This window comes from Thalassophryne amazonica, chromosome 6 (assembly GCF_902500255.1).
Source record: "Thalassophryne amazonica chromosome 6, fThaAma1.1, whole genome shotgun sequence".
Taxonomy (NCBI): domain Eukaryota; kingdom Metazoa; phylum Chordata; class Actinopteri; order Batrachoidiformes; family Batrachoididae; genus Thalassophryne; species Thalassophryne amazonica.
Genome location: NC_047108.1, coordinates 35,701,407 through 35,721,893, shown reverse-complemented (window position 1 = coordinate 35,721,893; position 20,487 = coordinate 35,701,407). Strand labels below are relative to the sequence as shown.

The 20,487-nt window shown below is 40.8% G+C and overlaps 1 protein-coding gene across 3 annotated transcripts in view; it reads left to right on the top strand.

Annotated features, from left to right (window-relative positions):
* The window catches only part of LOC117512040 (lysosomal amino acid transporter 1 homolog), a 68,147-nt gene extending 49,490 nt beyond the window's left edge, over positions 1-18,657 (top strand). For all 3 annotated transcript variants that reach the window (XM_034171989.1, XM_034171988.1, XM_034171990.1), the window contains 3 exons: positions 7,318-7,472; positions 7,556-7,648; positions 18,397-18,657. In XM_034171989.1, the coding sequence (XP_034027880.1) occupies positions 7,318-7,472; positions 7,556-7,648; positions 18,397-18,642 (494 nt within the window). In that variant the 3' untranslated portion in view covers positions 18,643-18,657. The remainder of the gene's footprint in view (positions 1-7,317; positions 7,473-7,555; positions 7,649-18,396) is intronic.
* The last annotated feature ends 1,830 nt before the right edge of the window (positions 18,658-20,487 follow it).

Below are 20,487 nucleotides of genomic sequence, written 5' to 3'. Positions count from 1 at the left end.
GAACTTTTACAATTTCCACTCCTGATCCAGAGGCTTGGCATCGGGAGCAATCAGTTCCTGAAATACCTGCAATTAAAATCAATTCTACAAACAAAAATACATTTCAGATCATCAAATCTACAACTATCACCTGTAATATCACAATTAATTAATCTATCTTCATCCAAAAAATTACTCTCCAAAATATACAAAATTATTTTAAAACCTCTTCAAGAAATATCTCTGCCGACATCCAAATGGGAAAATGACTTGTCAATTTCTCCCGATGCCAACTTTTGGAATCAAATCTGTAAAATATTTATTTTATGACTAATAATGCAAATTTACAATTGATACAATACAAAACACTGCATAGAACACATTAGACGGGGGAAAAGTTATCAAAAATGGGACTCGCATCAGAAATTTGCATGCACTGCACAGAGAACTGCAGAGACACATACATTCATGCGACATGGCACTGCACCCCCATCAGGCACTTCTGGGAACAGGTTACACAGGCACTTTCATCCTTGCTGGACTGCCACATCCCATTATCTCTCGCACTCTGCTTGCTAGGGGACACTTCAGTAATTACCAAAAAAACTATAGATTTCAAACTGGTTCTCATAGCTCTAACCATCGCCAAGAAAACTATCCTCATGAACTGGAAAACACGAAACCGTATAAACATCAATTATTGGAGAAATCTTCTCACAGATTTCATCACAATGCAATATTCTTCACCTCCCTACAATGACTCAGCAGAATCCCAACCCTCCCACTCAACATTAACTGACCTGGTATTGTTTTAGTTTCCTTTCGGAGAGGAGGGAAGAAGAAAGAAAAGGAAGGAGGGAGAAGGAGAAGGGAAAGGGAAAGGGAAGGAAATGAGAGGGGAAGGGAAAGGAAAAGAAAAAGGGGGAAAAAAGGGAGGGGAAGGGAGAGAAAGAGAGAGAGAGAGAGAGAGGAAAAAAAATCAAAACCACGTCACTCTTGACAGCACACTCGCCTCTACCCCCCTCACAGAGCCCACTGGCATCTGGTCAATATTAATAACTTTTCTCTCATAACCTCACACCAGTTGTGTGTGTGTGTGTGTGTGTGTGTGTGTGTGTGTGTGTGTGTGTGTGTGTGTGTGTGTGTGTGTGTGTGTGTGTGTGTGTGTGTGTATATATACATATGTATATAATTTTTTTTTATTTTAGGCTATTTATATATTCATTATTGATAATATAATTATTGATATTATAATTATTTTTATATGATATATGACATGATATATGTGTATGTGTATATGTAGATATGTTTGGGTGTGTGTGTGTGTATGTATGTATATATATATATATATATATATATATAAATTTAGGCTATTTATGTATTCATTATTGATGGTAATATAATAATTATTGATATTATAATTGTTTTCATATGATATATGACATGATATGTGTGTGTATGTGTATATGTATGTATGAGATTTTATGATTTCTTATATGATTAACGGCTGCATGAAATACTAATAGTGACAACAACACAAGGACAGGTTGAATTAATATATATATTTAATATATATACACATTAAAGATAATTAAAAATAAAACACTGCGCATTCAAGGATCCTGTCCATTCTAACCCTACATTTATGCCTGTGTGTTTTTAATGCACTACATTCCACAATGTTTTTAATGCACCATACATGATGAGACCCACACACAGACGACAAAAAAAAAAAGAAGAATGGGTCAGATACAACGCAATAATCAATGTCACACTATTTTGAAAGGTTGTTTAATCGCTGTTGTTGCTGTGGTATGGATTGATGTTGTTATGATTATTGCTATTAATATACACAGATATGTGTTTTGTAGACGTGTGCATGTGGGTATGTATGTATGTGTATATGTATACATGTACATATGTGTATATATGTATGTATATGTGTGTGTGTGTGTGTGGGTATGTATGTATGCATATGTATATATACCTCCTTGTGTATCACGTCTATTGTTTTATGTTATATGGTTATTATCCTCATGCATTTATTTCTTTATATTACCATTGTTGCCAGTGCTCGTTAATGCCTGTTTTGTTTTATGTTGTCATGTTGTCTTTGTCTTCTAATAAAGAAGAAGAAGAAGAAAAAAAAAAGTATTTAGTCAGCCCCTGATTGTTCAAGTTCTCCAACTTGGAAAGATGAGAGAGGTCTGTAATTTTCATCATAGGTACACTTCAATTATGAGAGACAAAATGAGAAAAATAAATCCAGAAAATCACATTGTAGGATTTTTAAAGAATTTATTTGTAAATTATGGTGGAAAATAAGTATTTGGTCACACACAAACAAGCAAGATTTCTGGCTCTCACAGACCTATAACCTCTTCTTTAAGAAGCTGCCTTGGGGCAACTGTTGTTGTGATTTGGCGCTATATAAATAAAATTGATTTGATTTGATTTGAAGCTCTTCTTCCTCCACCTGTTACCTGTATTAATGGCATCTGTTGGAACTTGTTATCTGTATAAAAAACACCTATACACACACAGCCTCAAACAGTCAGACTCCAAACTCAACCATGGCCAAGACCAAAGAGCTGTCGAAGGACACCAGAAAGAAAATTGTAGATGTGGGAAGAGTGAATCTACCATAGTCAAGCGGGTTGGTGTGAATAAATCAACTGTGGGAGCAATTGCAAAAAAAATGGAAGACATACAAGACCATAGATAATCTCTCTCAATCTGGGGCTCCAGGCACGATGTCATCCCATGGGGTCAAAATGATCATGAGAACGGTGAATAAAAATCCCAGAACTACACGGAGGGACCTGATGAATGACCTGCAGAGAGCTGGGACCAAAGTAACAAAGGCTACACACTAGGGATGTGACTCGTTCAACAACTCACGATTCAATTTGATTCCGATTCTTGGGGTGACGATTCAATTCAGAATCGATTTTCAATTCAAAGAGCTCTGGGAAATAGTTATATTACTTAAAAAATGTTTATGTTTAAGAAAATGCAGCTTTACAAGGTTAAACAAGTGATTCTAGATGTAAATTTACTTATCTGCTTTGCTCGTTCGGAGTTGGCTGGCAGTTTAGCGAAGCACTGGTCAGTAGTAGTCGGCAGAGACCGCTGCTCCCCTCTTTTAGCTCCGGGTGATGACGTAGCATGTGGGCTTGCAGATTTGAAGTGTTTCCGAAGTACATGACTTTCATTTTGCAGATTTTGCACACTGCATAAGTCATGTCAAGCTCCTTCTTACACAGCAAATAATAAAATCCAAAATGCGCCCAAACATTTGCCTTCAGCAAAGACGGTGCTGACTGAATTAGCTCTTCGTCCGCCATGCTAAGCTACAGCCACTGAACTCTGCAGCTCACGAGTGTTTGAAGCACGCCGGACCCCCCCCCCCCCCCCCCCCCCCCCCCCCCCGTGGCGACGCTGTAGTACAGAAGCCGTTGCCTGACAAACAGTACACGCTGCAAGTAAGCAAGAAAATGTTTAAAAAAATGCTTTTTAAAAATCGATTCTTGGATATTTTGGATCGATTCAGATTTGTAATAAATAAGAATCACAATTCGGACGTGAATCGATTTTTTTTTTCCCCGACACCCCTACTACACACTATGTAGAGAGGGACTCAAATCCTGCAGTGCCAGGCATGTCCCCCTGCTTAAGCCAGTACATGTCCAGGCCTGTCTGGTGTTTGCCAGAGCATATGGATGACCCAGAAGAGGATTGGGAGAATATCATGTGGTCAGATGAAACCAAAATAGATCTTTTTGGTAAAAACTCAACTCGTCGTGTTTGGAGGAAGAAGAATGCTGAGTTGCATTCCAAGAACACCATATCTACTGTGAAGCATGGGGGTGGAAACATCATGCTTTGGGGCTGTTTTTCTGCAGAGGGGGCAGGACGACTGATCCGTGTTAAGGGAAGAATGAACGTGGCCATGTATCATGAGATTTTTAAGCCAAAACCTCCTTCCATCAGTGAGAGCATTGAACATGCAACGTGGCTGGGTCTTCCAGCATGACGATGATACCGAACACACCACTCGGGCAACGAAGGAGTGGCTCCGTAAAAAGCATTTCAAGGTCCTGGAGTGGCCAAGCCAGTCTCCAGACGTCAACCCCATCGAAAATTTGTTGAGGAAGTTGAAAGTCCAGGTTGCCTAGGGACAGCCCCAAAACATCACTGCTCTAGAGGAGATCTGCATGGAGGAATGGGCCAAAATACCAGCTACAATGTGTGCAAAGCTGGTGAAGACTTACAGGAAATTTTTTTTTTAATAACTTATTTGTATGTTACTGCTGCAAATAAGTATTTCAACACCTGTGAAAATCAATGTTAATATTTTGTACAGTAGCCTTTGTTTGCAATTACAGAGGTCAAACATTTCCTGTAGTTTTTCACCAGGTTTGCACACAATGTAGCAGGGATTTTGGTCCACTCCTCCATACAGATCTTCTCCAGATCTTTCAGGTTTGGAATTCAGCTCCCTACAAAGATTTTCTATTGAGTTCAGGTCTGGAGACTGGCCAGGCCACTCCAGGACCTTGAAATGCTTCTTATGGAGCCCCTCCTTAGTTGCCCTGGCTGTGTGTTTTGGGTCATTGTCATGCTGGAAGACCCAGCCATGACCCATCTTCAATGCTCTTACTGAGGGAAGGAGGTTGTTTGCCAAAATCTCGCAATACATGACCCCATCCTCCCTTCAATATGGTGCAGTCGTCCTGTCCCCTTTGCAGAAGCTCACCCCCAGAGTATGATGTTTCCAACCCCATACTGTGGCAATGTCCTGGAGTGCCTGACCTTCAGCCTCAGATGATGTTTCATCAACGATGTCCTCCCAGTCACAGTCACTGTCTGTGAGAGGGCAGCTGGTCGACAGGTGGAGTTCAGGCTGGGCAATCCAGGCTGGAAGTCACTCAGCAGCAAAAAACTCATCCAACCCTTCTCGGTCTGGGAAAAAGTCATATACAGTGAGGCAAATAAGTATTTAAACACCCTGTGATTTTGCAGGTTCTCCCACTTAGAAATCATGGAGGGGTCTGAAATTTTCATCTTAGGTGCATGTCCACTGTGAGACACACAATCTAAAAAAAAAAATCTGGAAATCACAATGTGTGATTGTTTTTTAATAATTTATTTGTATGTTACTGCTGTAAATAAGTATTTGAACACCTGTGAAAATCAATGTTAATATTTGGTACAGTAGCCTTTGTTTTCAATTACAGAGTTTTTCACCAGTTTTGGAGACACTGCAGCAGGGATTTTGGCCCATTCCTCCATACAGATCTTCTCTAGAGCTTTCAGGTTTGGAGTTTCAGTTCCCTCCAAAGATTTTCTATTGAGTTCAGGTCTGGAGACTGGCCAGGCCACTCCAGGACCTTGAAATGCTTCTTATGGAGCCCCTACTTAGTTGCCCTGGCTGTGTGTTTGGGGACATTGTCATGCTGGTAGACCCAGCCATGACCCATCTTCAATGCTCTTACTGAGGGAAGGAGGTTATTTGCCAAAATCTTGCAATACATGAGCCCATCCATCCTCCCTTCAATACGGTGCAGTTGTCCTGTCCCCTTTGTAGAAGAGCACTCCCAGAGTATGATGTTTCCACCCCCATGCTTCATGGTTGAGATGGTTTTCTTGGGGTTGTTCTCATCCTCTAAACATGGTAAGTGGAGTTGATTCCAAAATGCTCTATTCTGGTCTCATCTGACCACATGACCTTCTCCCATGCCTCCTCTGGATCATCCAGATGGTCACTGGTGAACTTCAAACGGGCCTGGACATGTGCTGGCTTGAGCAGGAGGACCTTGCTGCCCTGCAGGATTTTAAACCATGACAGCATCATGTGTTACTCTTGTAATCTTTGTGACTGTGGTCCCAGCTCTCTTCAGGTCATTGACCAGGCCCCCCTGTGTAGTTCTGAGCTTTCTTGGAATCATCCTTACCCCACAAAGTGAGATCTTCCATGGAATCCCAGACCGAGGGAGATTGACAGTCATCTTGTGTTTCTTCAGCTTTCTAATAAATAATCACAGCAGTTGTCTTCTACCAAGCTGCTTGCCTGTTGTCCTGTAGTCCATCCCAGCCTTGTGCAGGTCTACAGTTTTGTCCCTGGTGTCCTTAGACAGCTCTTTAGTCTTGGCTATGGTTGACAGGTTGGAGTGTGATTGTGTGTGAACAGGTGTCTTTTATACAGGTAACAAGTTCAAACAGGTGCAATTAATACAGGTAAAGAGTGCAGAATAAGAGGGCTTCTTAAAGAAAAATTAACAGGTCTGTGTGAGCCAGAATTCTTGCTGTTTTGTAGGGGATCAAATACTTATTTGCAGCAATAACATACAAATAAATTATTTTTAAAAATCATACATTGTGATTTCCGGATTTTTTTTTTTTTTTTTTTTTTTTTTTTTGATTGTCTCTCACAGTGGACATGCACCTAAGATGAAAATTTCAGACCCCTCCATGATTTCTAAGTGAGACAACTGCAAAATCGCAGGGTGTTCAAATACTTATTTTTCTCACTGTGTGTATATATATATGTATGTGTGTGTGTCTGTGTAAAAGATGTGACTGATGGTCTGAAAAATACAGTGTAGAATTTACACAGAAGTACAGTGAAATATTAACTTACAATACAGGTGAAATAATCAAACTAATGTTGCCACATTACATAATTTGTAACTTGTGACAGTAAAGCGACAAGATGTATTTAAAGTAAAGGAAATTAAACTGCTACCCTGGGAAACTTCACTGTTGGTGCAGGTTGGTTGAAAAAGAAGTAATCTTTGATTTAACACCAGTAATCACATGTTTTTGTTTGAGGCAGTAATAAAGTGCCTGTCTGAAAGTCATCACACATCATTTATAGGTAAAAACCAGTGTTGTTCCTTGAACACATCCCATCTTTTTTCCCCCCACCCTCAGTAATCTTCGTGCATGGCTGGTGGCCAAGTGGTTAATGTGCTTGGTTTCAGTTCAGAAGGCTCCGGGTTCAAATCCCACCCCTGCCGCATTTCTCCATGTAATGTGGAGTTGTGTCAGGAAGGGCATCCGGCGTAAAACCTGTGCCAATTCAACATGCAGATCCACCTTGGATTTGCTGTGGCGGCCCCAAGTGCAAACAAGGGAGCAGCCGAAGGGACTTACTTACCTCAGTAATCTTCGTGACAGTGTGCTGTCAGAAGCAGAAGAGTAATTACTGAGTCATGTAATGATTTCACCATGACTCAAACTCCTGTTGTCTGCTTCTGCTAATCTGTGTCTGAAGGAATATGCTGAATGCTTCTTCCTGTATTAATTCTAAACTCTGGTATTCTCTGTTCTCAGACAGGCAGATTCTACATGTGTTGGGCGTGGCCTGTGTCTTGAGCTTCACCTCCACTCTCGTCTGCCTGCCTGGGTCAAGCACCCAGGAAAACACCATTCTTCCTGGGTTCAAAGGTCGCACCTTGCTTTCAGTCACTGATGCTGGCCCAGTCAAAGTAAGTTAAACAGTTATTCAGCCTGTAGACTGAGTGTTTTGCTCTTTTGAATTACTGTAGAATGTCTGCTTTTCTCTCTTCAGAAATTTACCTCCAAAGAGATTATTGGCTTCTCTATTGGCTCTATATCATCATTGCTGTACCTCTGTTCTAGAGTTCCTCAGATTTACACAAATGTAAGTATGGAAATGTTGACTCTGCTGCAAATAAACTGAAACATCACAACAGCAGGTCTGACATGCGTACATGTGACATACACTGAACAAAAATATAAATGCAACATTTGTTTTTGCTCCCATTTTTCATGAGCTGAACTAGATCTAAAACATTTTCTATATCCACAAAAGACCTATTTCTCTCAAATATTGATCACAAATCTGTCAATCTGTGTTAGTGAGCACTTCTCCTTTGCTGAGATAATCCATCCCACCTCACAGGTGTGTCATATCAAGGTGCAGGTTAGACAGCATGATTATTGCACAGGTGTGCCTTAGGCTGGCCACAATAAAAGGCCACTCTGAAATGTTAAGTTTTGCTTTATGGGGGGGGGGGGTGTGTGTCATAAAACCAGTCAGTACCTGGTGTAATCACTGTTTGCCTCACACAGTGCAACACATCTCCTTCTTGTAGAGTTCATCAGCAGCCAGATGCTGTTGGCTAGCAAAAAAGCAATCACCAGAAGATGGCGAACAGATCTGGTCCCCAAGGTGGAAGAATGGGTCAATGTCATGCTGACTATATACACTGTGGAGAAAGTGACCGCATCTGTTGGACTAGAGGTAGACAAATTCAGTAATATGTGGAAGGGATGGCTACAATACATTAGACAATACAGATCTGATTTGTATAGGACTTTATTGCATATGTCAGGAACATTTCTATATATATGTGTGTGTGTGTGTGTGTGTCCCTTTTTTTCTTCTGCTTGGAGAGGACTTTATTGTGACATTAAGTGGACTCTTGGATAAATAAGGACTTTGAATGATGTTTCTGTACACCCTGGTTCAAAGCTACAGTGTTCTTGTTTTAAGGCTGATTAAAATATAAATTAAACAAAAAAAAAATGTGAGCATTTGCCCACTCAGTTAGATTATGATGGTGAACTGCAGTCAGGTCGAGACCCTGATGACGATGAAAAGCATACAGATGAGCTTCCCTGAGACGGGTTCTGGCAGTTGGTGTAGAAATTCTTTGGTTCTGCAAACCGATTGTTGCAGCAGCTGTCCCACTGGCTGGTCTCAGATGATCTTGGAGGTGAACATGCTGGATGGAGAGGTCCTGGGCTGGTGTGTTTATAGGTGGTCTGTGGTTGTGAGACTGGTTGGATGTACTGTGAAATTCTATGAAACCTCTTTAGAGACGGCTTATAGTAGAGAAATGAACATTCAATTCAATCAATCAGTCAATCAATTTTATTTTTATAGCGCCAAATCACAACAAACAGTTGCCCCAAGGCGCTTTATATTGTAAGGCAAGGCCATACAATAATTACGTAAAACCCCAACGGTCAAAACGACCCCCTGTGAGCAAGCACTTGGCTACAGTGGGAAGGAAAAACTCCCTTTTAACAGGAAGAAACCTCCAGCAGAACCAGGCTCAGGGAGGGGCAGTCTTCTGCTGGGACTGGTTGGGGCTGAGGGAGAGAACCAGGAAAAAGACATGCTGTGGAAGGGAGCAGAGATCAATCACTAATGATTAAATGCAGAGTGGTGCATACAGAGCAAAAAGAGAAAGAAACACTCAGTGCATCATGGGAACCCCCCAGCAGTCTAAGTCTATAGCAGCATAACTAAGGGATGGTTCAGGGTCACCTGATCCAGCCCTAACTATAAGCTTTAGCAAAAGGAAAGTTTTAAGCCTAATCTTAAAAGTAGAGAGGGTGTCTGTCTCCCTGATCTGAATTGGGAGCTGGTTCCACAGGAGAGGAGCCTGAAAGCTGAAGGCTCTGCCTCCCATTCTACTCTTACAAACCCTAGGAACTACAAGTAAGCCTGCATTCTGAGAGCGAAGCGCTCTATTGGGGTGATATGGTACTATGAGGTCCCTAAGATAAGATGGGACCTGATTATTCAAAACCTTATAAGTAAGAAGAAGAATTTTAAATTCTATTCTAGAATTAACAGGAAGCCAATGAAGAGAGGCCAATATGGGTGAGATATGCTCTCTCCTTCTAGTCCCCGTTAGTACTCTAGCTGCAGCATTTTGAATTAACTGAAGGCGTTTCATGGAACTTTTAGGACAACCTGATATAATGAATTACAATAGTCCAGCCTAGAGGAAATAAATGCATGAATTAGTTTTTCAGCATCACTCTGAGACAAGACCTTTCTAATTTTAGAGATATTGCGTAAATGCAAAAAAGCAGTCCTACATATTTGTTTAATATGCGCTTTGAATGACATATCCTGATCAAAAATGACTCCAAGATTTCTCACAGTATTACTAGAGGTCAGGGTAATGCCATCCAGAGTAAGGATCTGGTTAGACACCATGTTTCTAAGATTTGTGGGGCCAAGTACAATAACTTCAGTTTTATCTGAGTTTAAAAGCAGGAAATTAGAGGTCATCCATGTCTTTATGTCTGTAAGACAATCCTGCAGTTTAGCTAATTGGTGTGTGTCCTCTGGCTTCATGGATAGATAAAGCTGGGTATCATCTGCGTAACAATGAAATTTAAGCAATGCCGTCTAATACTGCCTAAGGGAAGCATGTATAAAGTGAATAAAATTGGTCCTAGCACAGAACCTTGTGGAACTCCATAATTAACCTTGGTCTGTGAAGAAGATTCCCCATTTACATGAACAAATTGTAATCTATTAGATAAATATGATTCAAACCACCGCAGCGCAGTGCCTTTAATACCTGTGGCATGCTCTAATCTCTGTAATAAAATTTATGATCAACAGTATCAAAAGCAGCACTGAGGTCTAACAGAACAAGCACAGAGATGAGTCCACTGTCTGAGGCCATAAGAAGATCATTTGTAACCTTCACTAATGCTGTTTCTGTACTATGATGAATTCTAAAACCTGACTGAAACTCTTCAATAGACCATTCCTCTGCAGATGATCAGTTAGCTGTTTTACAACTACCCTTTCAAGAATTTTTGAGAGAAAAGGAAGGTTGGAGATTGGCCTATAATTAGCTAAGATAGCTGGGTCAAGTGATGGCTTTTTAAGTAATGGTTTAATTACTGCCACCTTAAAAGCCTGTGGTACATAGCCAACTAATAAAGATAGATTGATCATATTTAAGATCGAAGCATTAAATAATGGTAGGGCTTCCTTGAGCAGCCTGGTAGGAATGGGGTCTAATAGACATGTTGATGGTTTGGATGAAGTAACTAATGAAAATAACTCAGACAGAACAATCTGAGAGAAAGAGTCTAACCAAATACCCGGCATCACTGAAAGCAGCCAAAGATAACGATACGTCTTGGGATGGTTATGAGTAATTTTTTCTCTAATAGTTAAAATTTTATTAGCAAAGAAAGTCATGAGTCATTACTAGTTAAAGTTAAAGGAATATCGGCTCCATAGAGCTCTGACTCTTTGTCAGCCTGGCTACAGTGCTGAAAAGAAACCTGGGTTGTTCTTATGTTCTTCAATTAGTGATGAGTAGTAAGATGTCCTAGCTTTACGGAGGGCTTTTTTATAGAGTAACAGACTCTTTTTTCCAGGCTAAATGAAAATCTTCTAAATTAGTGAGACGCCTTTTCCTCTCCAACTTACGGGTTATCGCTTTAAGCTGCGAGTTTGTGAGTTATACCACGGAGTCAGGCACTTCTGATTTAAAGCTCTCTTTTTCAGAGGAGCTACAGCATCCAAAGTTGTCTTCAATGAGTATGTAAAACTATTGACGAGATACTCTATCTCACTTACAGAGTTTAGGTAGCTACTCTGCACTGTGTTGGTATATGGCATTAGAGAACATAAAGAAGGAATCATATCCTTAAACCTAGTTACAGCGCTGTTCTGAAAGACTTCTAGTGTAATGAAACTTATTCCCCACTGCTGGGTAGTCCATCAGAGTAAATGTAAATGTTATTAAGAATGATCAGACAGAAGGGAGTTTTCAGGGAATACTGTTAAGTCTTCAATTTCCATACCATAAGTCAGAACAAGATCATCTAAGATATGATTAAAGTGGTGGGTGGACTCATTTACATTTTGAGCAAAGCCAATAGAGTCTAATAATAGATTAAATGCAGTGTTGAGGCTGTCATTCTCAGCATCTGGTGGATGTTAAAATCGCCCACTATAATTATCTTATCTGAGCTAAGCACTAAGTCAGACAAAAGGTCTGAAATTCACAGAGAAACTCACAGTAACGACCAGGTGGACGATAGATAATAACAAATAAAACTGGGTTTTGGGACTTCCAATTTGGATGGACAAGACTAAGAGTCAAGCTTTCAAATGAATTAAAGCTCTGTCTGGGTTTTTTGATTAATTAATAAGCTGGAATGGAAGATTGCTGCTAATCCTCTGCCTCGGCCCATGCTACGAGCGTTCTGGCAGTTAGTGTGACTCGGGTGTTGACTCATTTAAACTAACATAATTCATCCTGCTGTAACCGGTTTCTGTAAGGCAGAATAATCAATATGTGATCAATTATTATATCATTTACTAACAGGGAATTAGAAGAGAGAGACCTAATGGTTTACTAGACCACATTTAACTGTTTTAGTCTGTGGTGCAGTTGAAGGTGCTATATTTTTTCCTTTTGAATTTTTATGCTTAAATAGATTTTGCTGGTTATGGTGGTCTGGGAGCAGGCACCGTCTCTACGGGATTGGGTAATGGAGGGGATGGTCAAGGGGGAGAGAAGCGGCAGAGAGGTGTGTAAAGACTACATACTTCTGCTTCCTGGCTCCCAACCCTGGATAGGCACGGTTTTGGAGGATTTAAGAAATGGCCAAGGGGATTCTAGGAAAATGAGAGCTGCTCCATCCAAAGTGGGATTGGATGCCGGCTCTTCCTAACGAGACCAGTTTTCCCCAGAAGCTTGCCAATTATCTATGAAGCCCACCTCATTTTTGGACACCACTCAGACAGCCAGCAATTCAGGGAGAACATGCGGCTAAACATGTCACTCCCGGTACGATTGGGGAGGGGCCCAGAGAAAACTACAGAGTCCGACATTGTTTTTGCAAAGTTTACACACGATTCAATGTAATTTTTAGTGACCTCCGTTGCCGTAACGGGTGTCATTACTGCCGACGTGATTACAATCTTACCAAATTTACACTTAGCCTAGCCAGCAGTTTCAAATGTCCTTCAATGTCGCCTGCTCTGGCCCCCGGAAGACAATTGACTATGGTTGCTGGTGTCGCTAACTTCACATTTCTCAAAACAGAGTCGCCAATAACCAGAGTTTGATCCTCGGCGGGTGTGTCGCCGAGTGGGGAAAAACGGTTGGCGGTGTACACGGGGCTTCTGTTTTAGGACTACGCTTCCTCCTCACAGTCACCCAGTTGACCCTGCTTTCCCGCTGCTCGGGATCTGCCAGAGGGAAACTAACGGCGGCTAAGCTACCTTGGTCCGCACCGACTACAGGGGCCTGGCTAGCTGTAGAATTTTCCACGGTGCGGAGCCGAGTCTCCAATTCACCCCAGCCTGGCCTCCAAGCTACAAATAAGCTACACTTATTACAAGTACCATTACTGCTAAAGGAGGCCGAGGAATAACTAAACATTTCACACCCAGAGCAGAAAATGCGGGAGAGACAGGAGAAGCCGCCATGCTAAACCGGCTAAGAGCTTGTAGCTGCGCTAAGCTAGCGGATTCCTAAAAACACGCAAAGTGAATATGTGTAAATAATTTAGAGGGGATTCAGCAGAGGGAGTGCTTTAGTTAAGGCACGTGAAGATACACTGGGAAACAAATCGTTATCTAGGTAACTAGATCAATCTAACTGCGCAGATAAACAGCTAACAGATACAACAAACACTGCTGTGCTCCGGAACAGGAAGTGATACAATACCGCAGTGAGAGCCAACCACCGTAGAGGCAAGGTCAGGCAACAGCTCTGGTGACACTCCTGCAGTCAGATGTCAGTTAAGATAAGACTTTATTGATCTCACAGTGGAGAAATTCACAGTTGCACGCTCCCTCAAAACCTTCATCTGTGGCATTGTGCTGTGTAAATAAGCTGAACATTTTAGAGTGGCCAGGCACACCTGTGCAATAATCATACTGTCTAATCAGCATCTTGATATACCACACCTGTAAGGTGGGATGGATTATCTCTGCAAAGAAGTGCGCACTAACACAGAATTTTGTATCAGTAATTTTAGAGAAATGGGTCTTTGTGTGTAGAGAAAATGCTGTAGATCTTTGAGTTCAGCTCATGAAAAATGGGAAACAAAAGTGCTGCGTTTATATTTTTTTTCAGTGTAGATGTTGCATTTTGTAACGCTGCACTGGCATCAACTCCACAGTACTGTTTCAACATGCGGGAGACGCCAGCCTCATGTTGTGTTCTTAATATTTCTCTTTCTCCTTTGCCACACCTTGGAAGCTTTTTTTTTTTGGGGGGGGGGGGTGTCTAAATTTATTTTGACATTCCTTAGATGACTATCTAGCAGTGGCACACACACGAGACCCCTCTAGAAGGTTAAACACTCAGGAGAATACTTACTGTACAAATGATGTAATCTCACTTTCCCCATTTTTGATATGAATTATTCTTTCCAGGGTCTCTTGACCCTGTCTCTGTCACACCATGAAGGAGAGGCATTATTCTGCAGTAAGTGTAATTATTCTGCAGGTGAAATCTTCATCTACTTCACAAGCCAATCATATCTATATGTGGTTCTCCAATCAGGTCTGGGAGTGTACACCCCTGCATTATAGAGCTACCGTGGATCCTGGATGGCAATTAGTCATGCATACGACTGATCCATCACCACCCAATTCATGACTTCGTACTGGAGCACTCCATACGTACTCCAGTACCATGTACATTAGTGTTCAGAATAATTGTAGTGCTATGTGAATAAAAAGATTAATCCAGGTTTTGAGTATATTTCTTTTTGTTACATGGGAAACAAGGTACCAGTAGATTCAGTAGATTCTCACAAATCCAACAAGACCAAGCATTCATGATATGCACACTCTTGAGGCTATGAAATTGGGCTATTAGTAAAAAAAAAAAGTAGAAAAGGGGGTGTCACAATAATAGTAGCATCTGCTGTTGACGCTACAAACTCAAAACTTTTATGTTCAAACTGCTTTTTTAGCAACCCTGTGAATCACTAAACTAGTATTTAGTTATATAACCACAGTTTTTCAAGATTTCTTCACATCTGCGAGACATTAATTTTGTTGGTTTGGAACCAAGATTTTGCTCGTTTACTAGTGTGCTTGGGGTCATTGTCTTGTTGAAACACCCATTTCAAGGGCATGACCTCTTAAGCATAAGGCAACATGACCTCTTCAAGTATTTTTGGCATATCCAAATTGAGCCATGATACCTGGTATGCGATATATAGGCCCAACACCATAGGAGAAACATGCCCATATCATGATGCTTGCACCCACCATGCTTCACTGTCTTCACTGTGAACTGTGGCTTGAATTCAGAGTTTGGGGGTCATCTCACAAACTGTCTGCGGCCCTTGGACCCAAAAAGAACAGTTTTACTCTCATCAGTCCACAAAATATTCCTCCATTTCTCTTTAGGCCAGTTGATGTGTTATTTGGCAAATTGTAACCTCTTCTGCACGTCTTTTATTTAACAGAGGGACTTTGCGGGGGATTCTTGCAAATAAATTAGCTTCACACAGGCGTCTTCTAACTGTCACAGCACTTACAGGTAACTCCAGACTGTCTTTGATCATCCTGCAGCTGATCAATGGGTGAGCTTTGCCATTCTGGTTATTCTTCTATCTATTTTGATGGTTGTTTTCCGTTTTCTTCCACACATCTGTTTTTTTTGTCCATTTTAAAGCATTGGAGATCATTGTAGATGGACAGCCTATAATTTTATATAATTTCTATAATAATCAAACTATGCTGTTCTTCTGAACAATGTTTTGAACATCCCATTTTCCTCAGGCTTTCAAAGAGAAAAACATGTTCAACAGGTGCTGGCTTCATCCTTAAATAGGGGACACCTGATTCACACCTGTTTGTTCCACAAAATTGACGAACTCACTGACTGAATGCCACACTACTATTATTGTGAACACCCCCTTTTCGTTTTTTTTTTTTTTTTTTTTTTTACTAATAGCCCAATTTCATAGCCTTAAGAGTGTGCATATCATGAATGCTTGGTCTTGTTGGATTTGTGAGAATCTACTGAATCTACTGGTACCTTGTTTCCCATGTAACAATAAGAAATATACTCAAAACCTGAATTAATCTTTTTAGTCACATAGCGCTACTATTATTCTGAACACTACTGTATAAAGGCAATAAAATAGCTAACATGGTTAAAACAGCGCAGCAGCCATTTTAACCTGCATGCCAGCTGTTCATTTTTTTTTTCTTCAACATTCTCTTGAAAAGGTTCCTTATAGAGATTGACAGTTTTATGACATTTGGGAGAGTCTATAAGCTTAATACTGCATCTATATCATTCACATTCAGCCAGACATCCATGTGAATTTTCAATACTCTGCATTTCTAAATATGGATGATTAGACAGATGTGATCAGATCTGATATTTCACGTCCACAGTTGAGCTGTGCATTAAAAGAGCTACTGCACACATCCGCAGACTCTCTAAGGAAAATAAAAAAATTTTACTTTCATTGAAAGGAACACAAAGCAAAAGATGAAAGAAAAAATTCACATGCCACTCACCCTGTTAAGATTTCCAATAAAAAAAAAAAAAAAATCCACATCAAAGAAGCCCCCACACACGCATTGGTGGAGACAGTCCACATCCATGATCACTGCAGCAGTAAACCAATCATGTGACACAAACGGCAGCATCATGACACTTTAACCTGTTTTAACAGTTGTTGCCGAAGTGTATCACTGTCACTTTCTACTCACAATAAAAATCTCAAAGGTACTAATGCAACTTTTCCACTTATTTAAAAAAAAATTCTGGGCATAAATGGTTTAAGTTCCAAAATCCGACAGACTCTGGGAAAAACATTAAGAGTTTTGGGCGAAGTGTGTCATCTCCTCTGTAAATCTGAGCCATCACTTTCAATAAAAGCTCAGAAGTTTTGTTTTTGGACGGAGCAGGTTCGTTCACTCTCTGTCAGTCATTTGGATGTTTATGCTCATTCTAATGTACATCACACGCCAAAAATTGCCGAGTGAGCCGTTTTCCAGAAATGCACCTGTTAACTTGCCCAGGGAGAGCAATAGATAAACATCAGAGTCCACTAATTATGAGCGCTTGTGCGCAGAGAGACTTACAATCATGAATACTTTGATGTTGTGTTGCTAACGGGGATGTTAAAGAAATGTGTGACATGTCCTTTAAGACTGAAGCACAAGGTGCCTTTCCTATTAGTCATGAAATTTCTTCACCTGGGAGCAGAACAGAGTGGTAAAAATCATCTGAGCTCAAGTAATAGGCATGTGCTCAATAAGGCCTTGTGTTTATCAATTGCAGGAATATATAAAGCACATTTTCAACTCCAAACTGCTATAAAAGCTCTTTTGTATAGTCTTTTTATCAGGAAGCAGAAACAACAGCCGGCACTGTAGGTGTACATGGTGACCAAACATTTGAAATCCCTAAGGTTGGGGTACTGATCATGAAGGCAGAAAACAATGATGAAAGCTGACTTTTTTTTAGTCATGAATGTTAACAAGATAATATGTTAAACTTCTCTACTTCTGGTTTGTAGGTCAGTAGGAACCTGATTAGGTTACTGTATTCATTCAAATATCTTTATGAAATAGTCCACCATGACAATATTCAAATTTGAAATGTGTAAAGCTGTCAGACCTCTAAATTGGAGTAATCAGTTTTTATTTTACTTCAGGGGTTGAGGGTGCCATTTGTATTTGTTATATAAATATGTTTATCGTAAATACAAATGCATGCTGACTGTGTGTAGTGGTGCAGCTTAGCGAAAATTTACATAACAATTCTGCATTTTGTGATAAAAGCATAGTTTGGTACACATATTCTAAATTATCGTTTTTCAGGTATGGAGATATCCTGGAGTTGACCGCTAATGAGCTTCACGGGTCAATGAAGAATTACACGGGGGTAAAAATGTTAAAATGTTTCAATTGTGTTAAAGGGTACACCATATTATTTGTCTGATCATAAAGATTCCAAAAAAGATATAGTTTGGACTAATTATGACTGACTCGTCTGGGGTAAAAACAACTAAAGTGGTGACAAAGGTTAATTTCAGTTTGTACAGTGGTCAAAAGTTAAAGTTGCTCCAATTTTGGTTAACAAAAATGCAAATTGGTTAATAGCATTTTCAAAAGGAATAGTTTGCACCATCTGTCATGCTTTAGTAATCATGTTGCGGGATAACATACATCATAGAATCCAGTGGACGTCAACCTTGTTTGACCTTTACTTTGGAGACCAAGCATTCAACACAGTCAAAACTATTCCATTTATTAATCCTATTAGCTCAACCAATAATTTGCATCACTTTTTTTCACAAAATTGAAGTAACTTCAACTTTTGATCCCTGTACAAACTGAAATTAACCCTGGTCACCATTTTGAATGAATGAATGATTTTTTTTTTTTTTTTTTTTTTTACCCCATAACTCTATCATTCAGTCATAATTAGTCCATACCTTTTTGGAATCTTTATGATCAGACAAATAATATGGTATACCTTTCAATACAATTGGAACACTTTAAACTTTGACCCCTGTGTACTGCTTTGACACCTGTAGCTCATTAGAGGTCATTATTTTGCTGTGTTGCCCCACTACAGCCAATTACTTATTGTGCTGTCTCCTCCTTCCTTATCTCTGCAGTACAAGAGGAAGTCAACAGAGGGAGTCTCGTACTTTCTTTTTGCTCTAGTCATCCTGGGGAACATTACATATGGCTCGAGTGTCCTGCTGAAGAACCCTGAGCGAGGCCAAAGTGAGGCTAGCTATGTGGTCCATCACCTGCCCTGGCTCATTGGCAGCCTTGGCACATTCCTCTTAGACCTCACTGTATCCTTTGAAGAGTCAAGGTCTCAGAACTTTAATTCCATTCTTTTGTTAGGCAGTTGAGTTTGACAAGGCAGAAAATGATTGATTGAAGTCTCATGACTGGCGGGGGGGGGGGGGGGGTGCACTGTGTATATCAAAGGTCTTAATATTTCAGTGAGGCCAAAGTTTACAAGGTCTGATAAGGAAACTGGCTTGTTGCCAGCAAAGTAATAAGGCAGTAAAAGCTCAGCCAATGAACCTTGGAAGCCACAATGCTACTTCCACCCATTGTTATATTTCTGGTTAGAGTCTAGTCACAAATATCCTGACATCAGCAATTTTTTAATAGTAAATTTACAATTTTGGCAAATAAGTATGTATGTAATGTATCAACTGTAGCAGTGTTTCACTGGCAAGAAAACTAGTAAAGTAGATGACTGACAGTTTGAGCCAAACGTCTGTCACTTTGGAATCTGCCAATACATTCCATTAAGGCTGTAGTTTTACTTTTGGCCCAGTCATATCAGTGGTTATGACCATCCTGCTACAGGTTCAATACCAAATGTCTTGGGTGTGCATGCCACTTTTGCTTGACTGTTAAGGAAAAATGGGTGTTGGCAATGTATCATAGGCTGAAAATCAGTTGCAAAGCTTATCTTGAACATGTTCAAAATAAGCACAGCGACTCCAATGCTGCGTTTTATACATAATGACAGCAAGTCAAGAATGCCACAAAGTATACATTCTTGGCCGCTAATCATGAAAGTGATGATTTCAGGCAGAGGCGTCAGGTGTCCTCAGGAACTGCTGCAACCTGTTACCATGCGTTACGATTAATGGCACGTGTTGCTGGAGAATTATCAGGAATCATTACACACGGTCAAGAATAATGTTCTGCATTGTTGGGCGCTATCGCGTGTAACAGTGCATCGTTAAATTCTGTCTTGTTGTGAATGAGGCGCATTGTCTCCACACACCCCCTATTCATCCAACCGTCAGTTGCTGGCGCAGAGAGGAGGACGTGGCTCTTGTGTCAAGCGTTTTCTCAAACATCAGACACATGCAGCAAGTGGAACACCTGAAGGAGCACGTTGAGGAGCACTGGAATGAGACTTTAAGCCGACTTCTTCAGCATACTGCAGCAATGAAACTCAAAGCGGTGCAGCAGGGTTTAATTGTGCACGCGTCAGAGAAGAACGCTGTCACGCTCTATTAAGGATCACCACTAATCAAGACGGATCAACACGCTCAGTTGCAACCTCCGCGACATGAGGCGAAATGAGTGGTGTGAGACATTCGTGGAAGATTTTTTTGACAGCCAAAAGCATGCTCCACAAAAAAATCACGAATATCACACACCATCGCGCCCTGTTAAGCGATCTATTTAGATGCGTTAAGTCACATTAAGAATGTCAGGAATGTGCCAGGAATGACACAAATATGACATTCATAATGCGTCTTGCCTATGTGTAAACGCACCAAAAAATTCAGCACCTGGTTTTAACACAGTGTGCGTCAGTGATGCAGTCTCTTTACCGCAGAGGTGTGCATGTCACTGGGTGACAAAATGAGGTTGGAGAGTAAAAATTGATTATGAGGAGAAGGAAGGCGTAGAAGGAAAGACCTTAACAGTTCAGGGGGCTTCCAGGGGGCATCTGGAAAAGATGACGGAGCCACCTCAGCTGGCTGTTTTGACGTGGAGGAGCAGCGGCTCGACTCCGAGCTCCTCCCGAGTGACCGAGCTCCTCACCCTGTCTCTAAGGGAGTGCCCAGCCACGCTGCGGAGGAAACTCATCTCGGCACTGTACTCACGATCTCGTTCTTTCGGTCATGAGCCAAATCTCATGACCATAGGTGAGGGTCGGAACGTAGATCGATCAGTAAACCGAGAGCTTTGCCCCCTGCTCAGCTCTCTCTTCACCACGA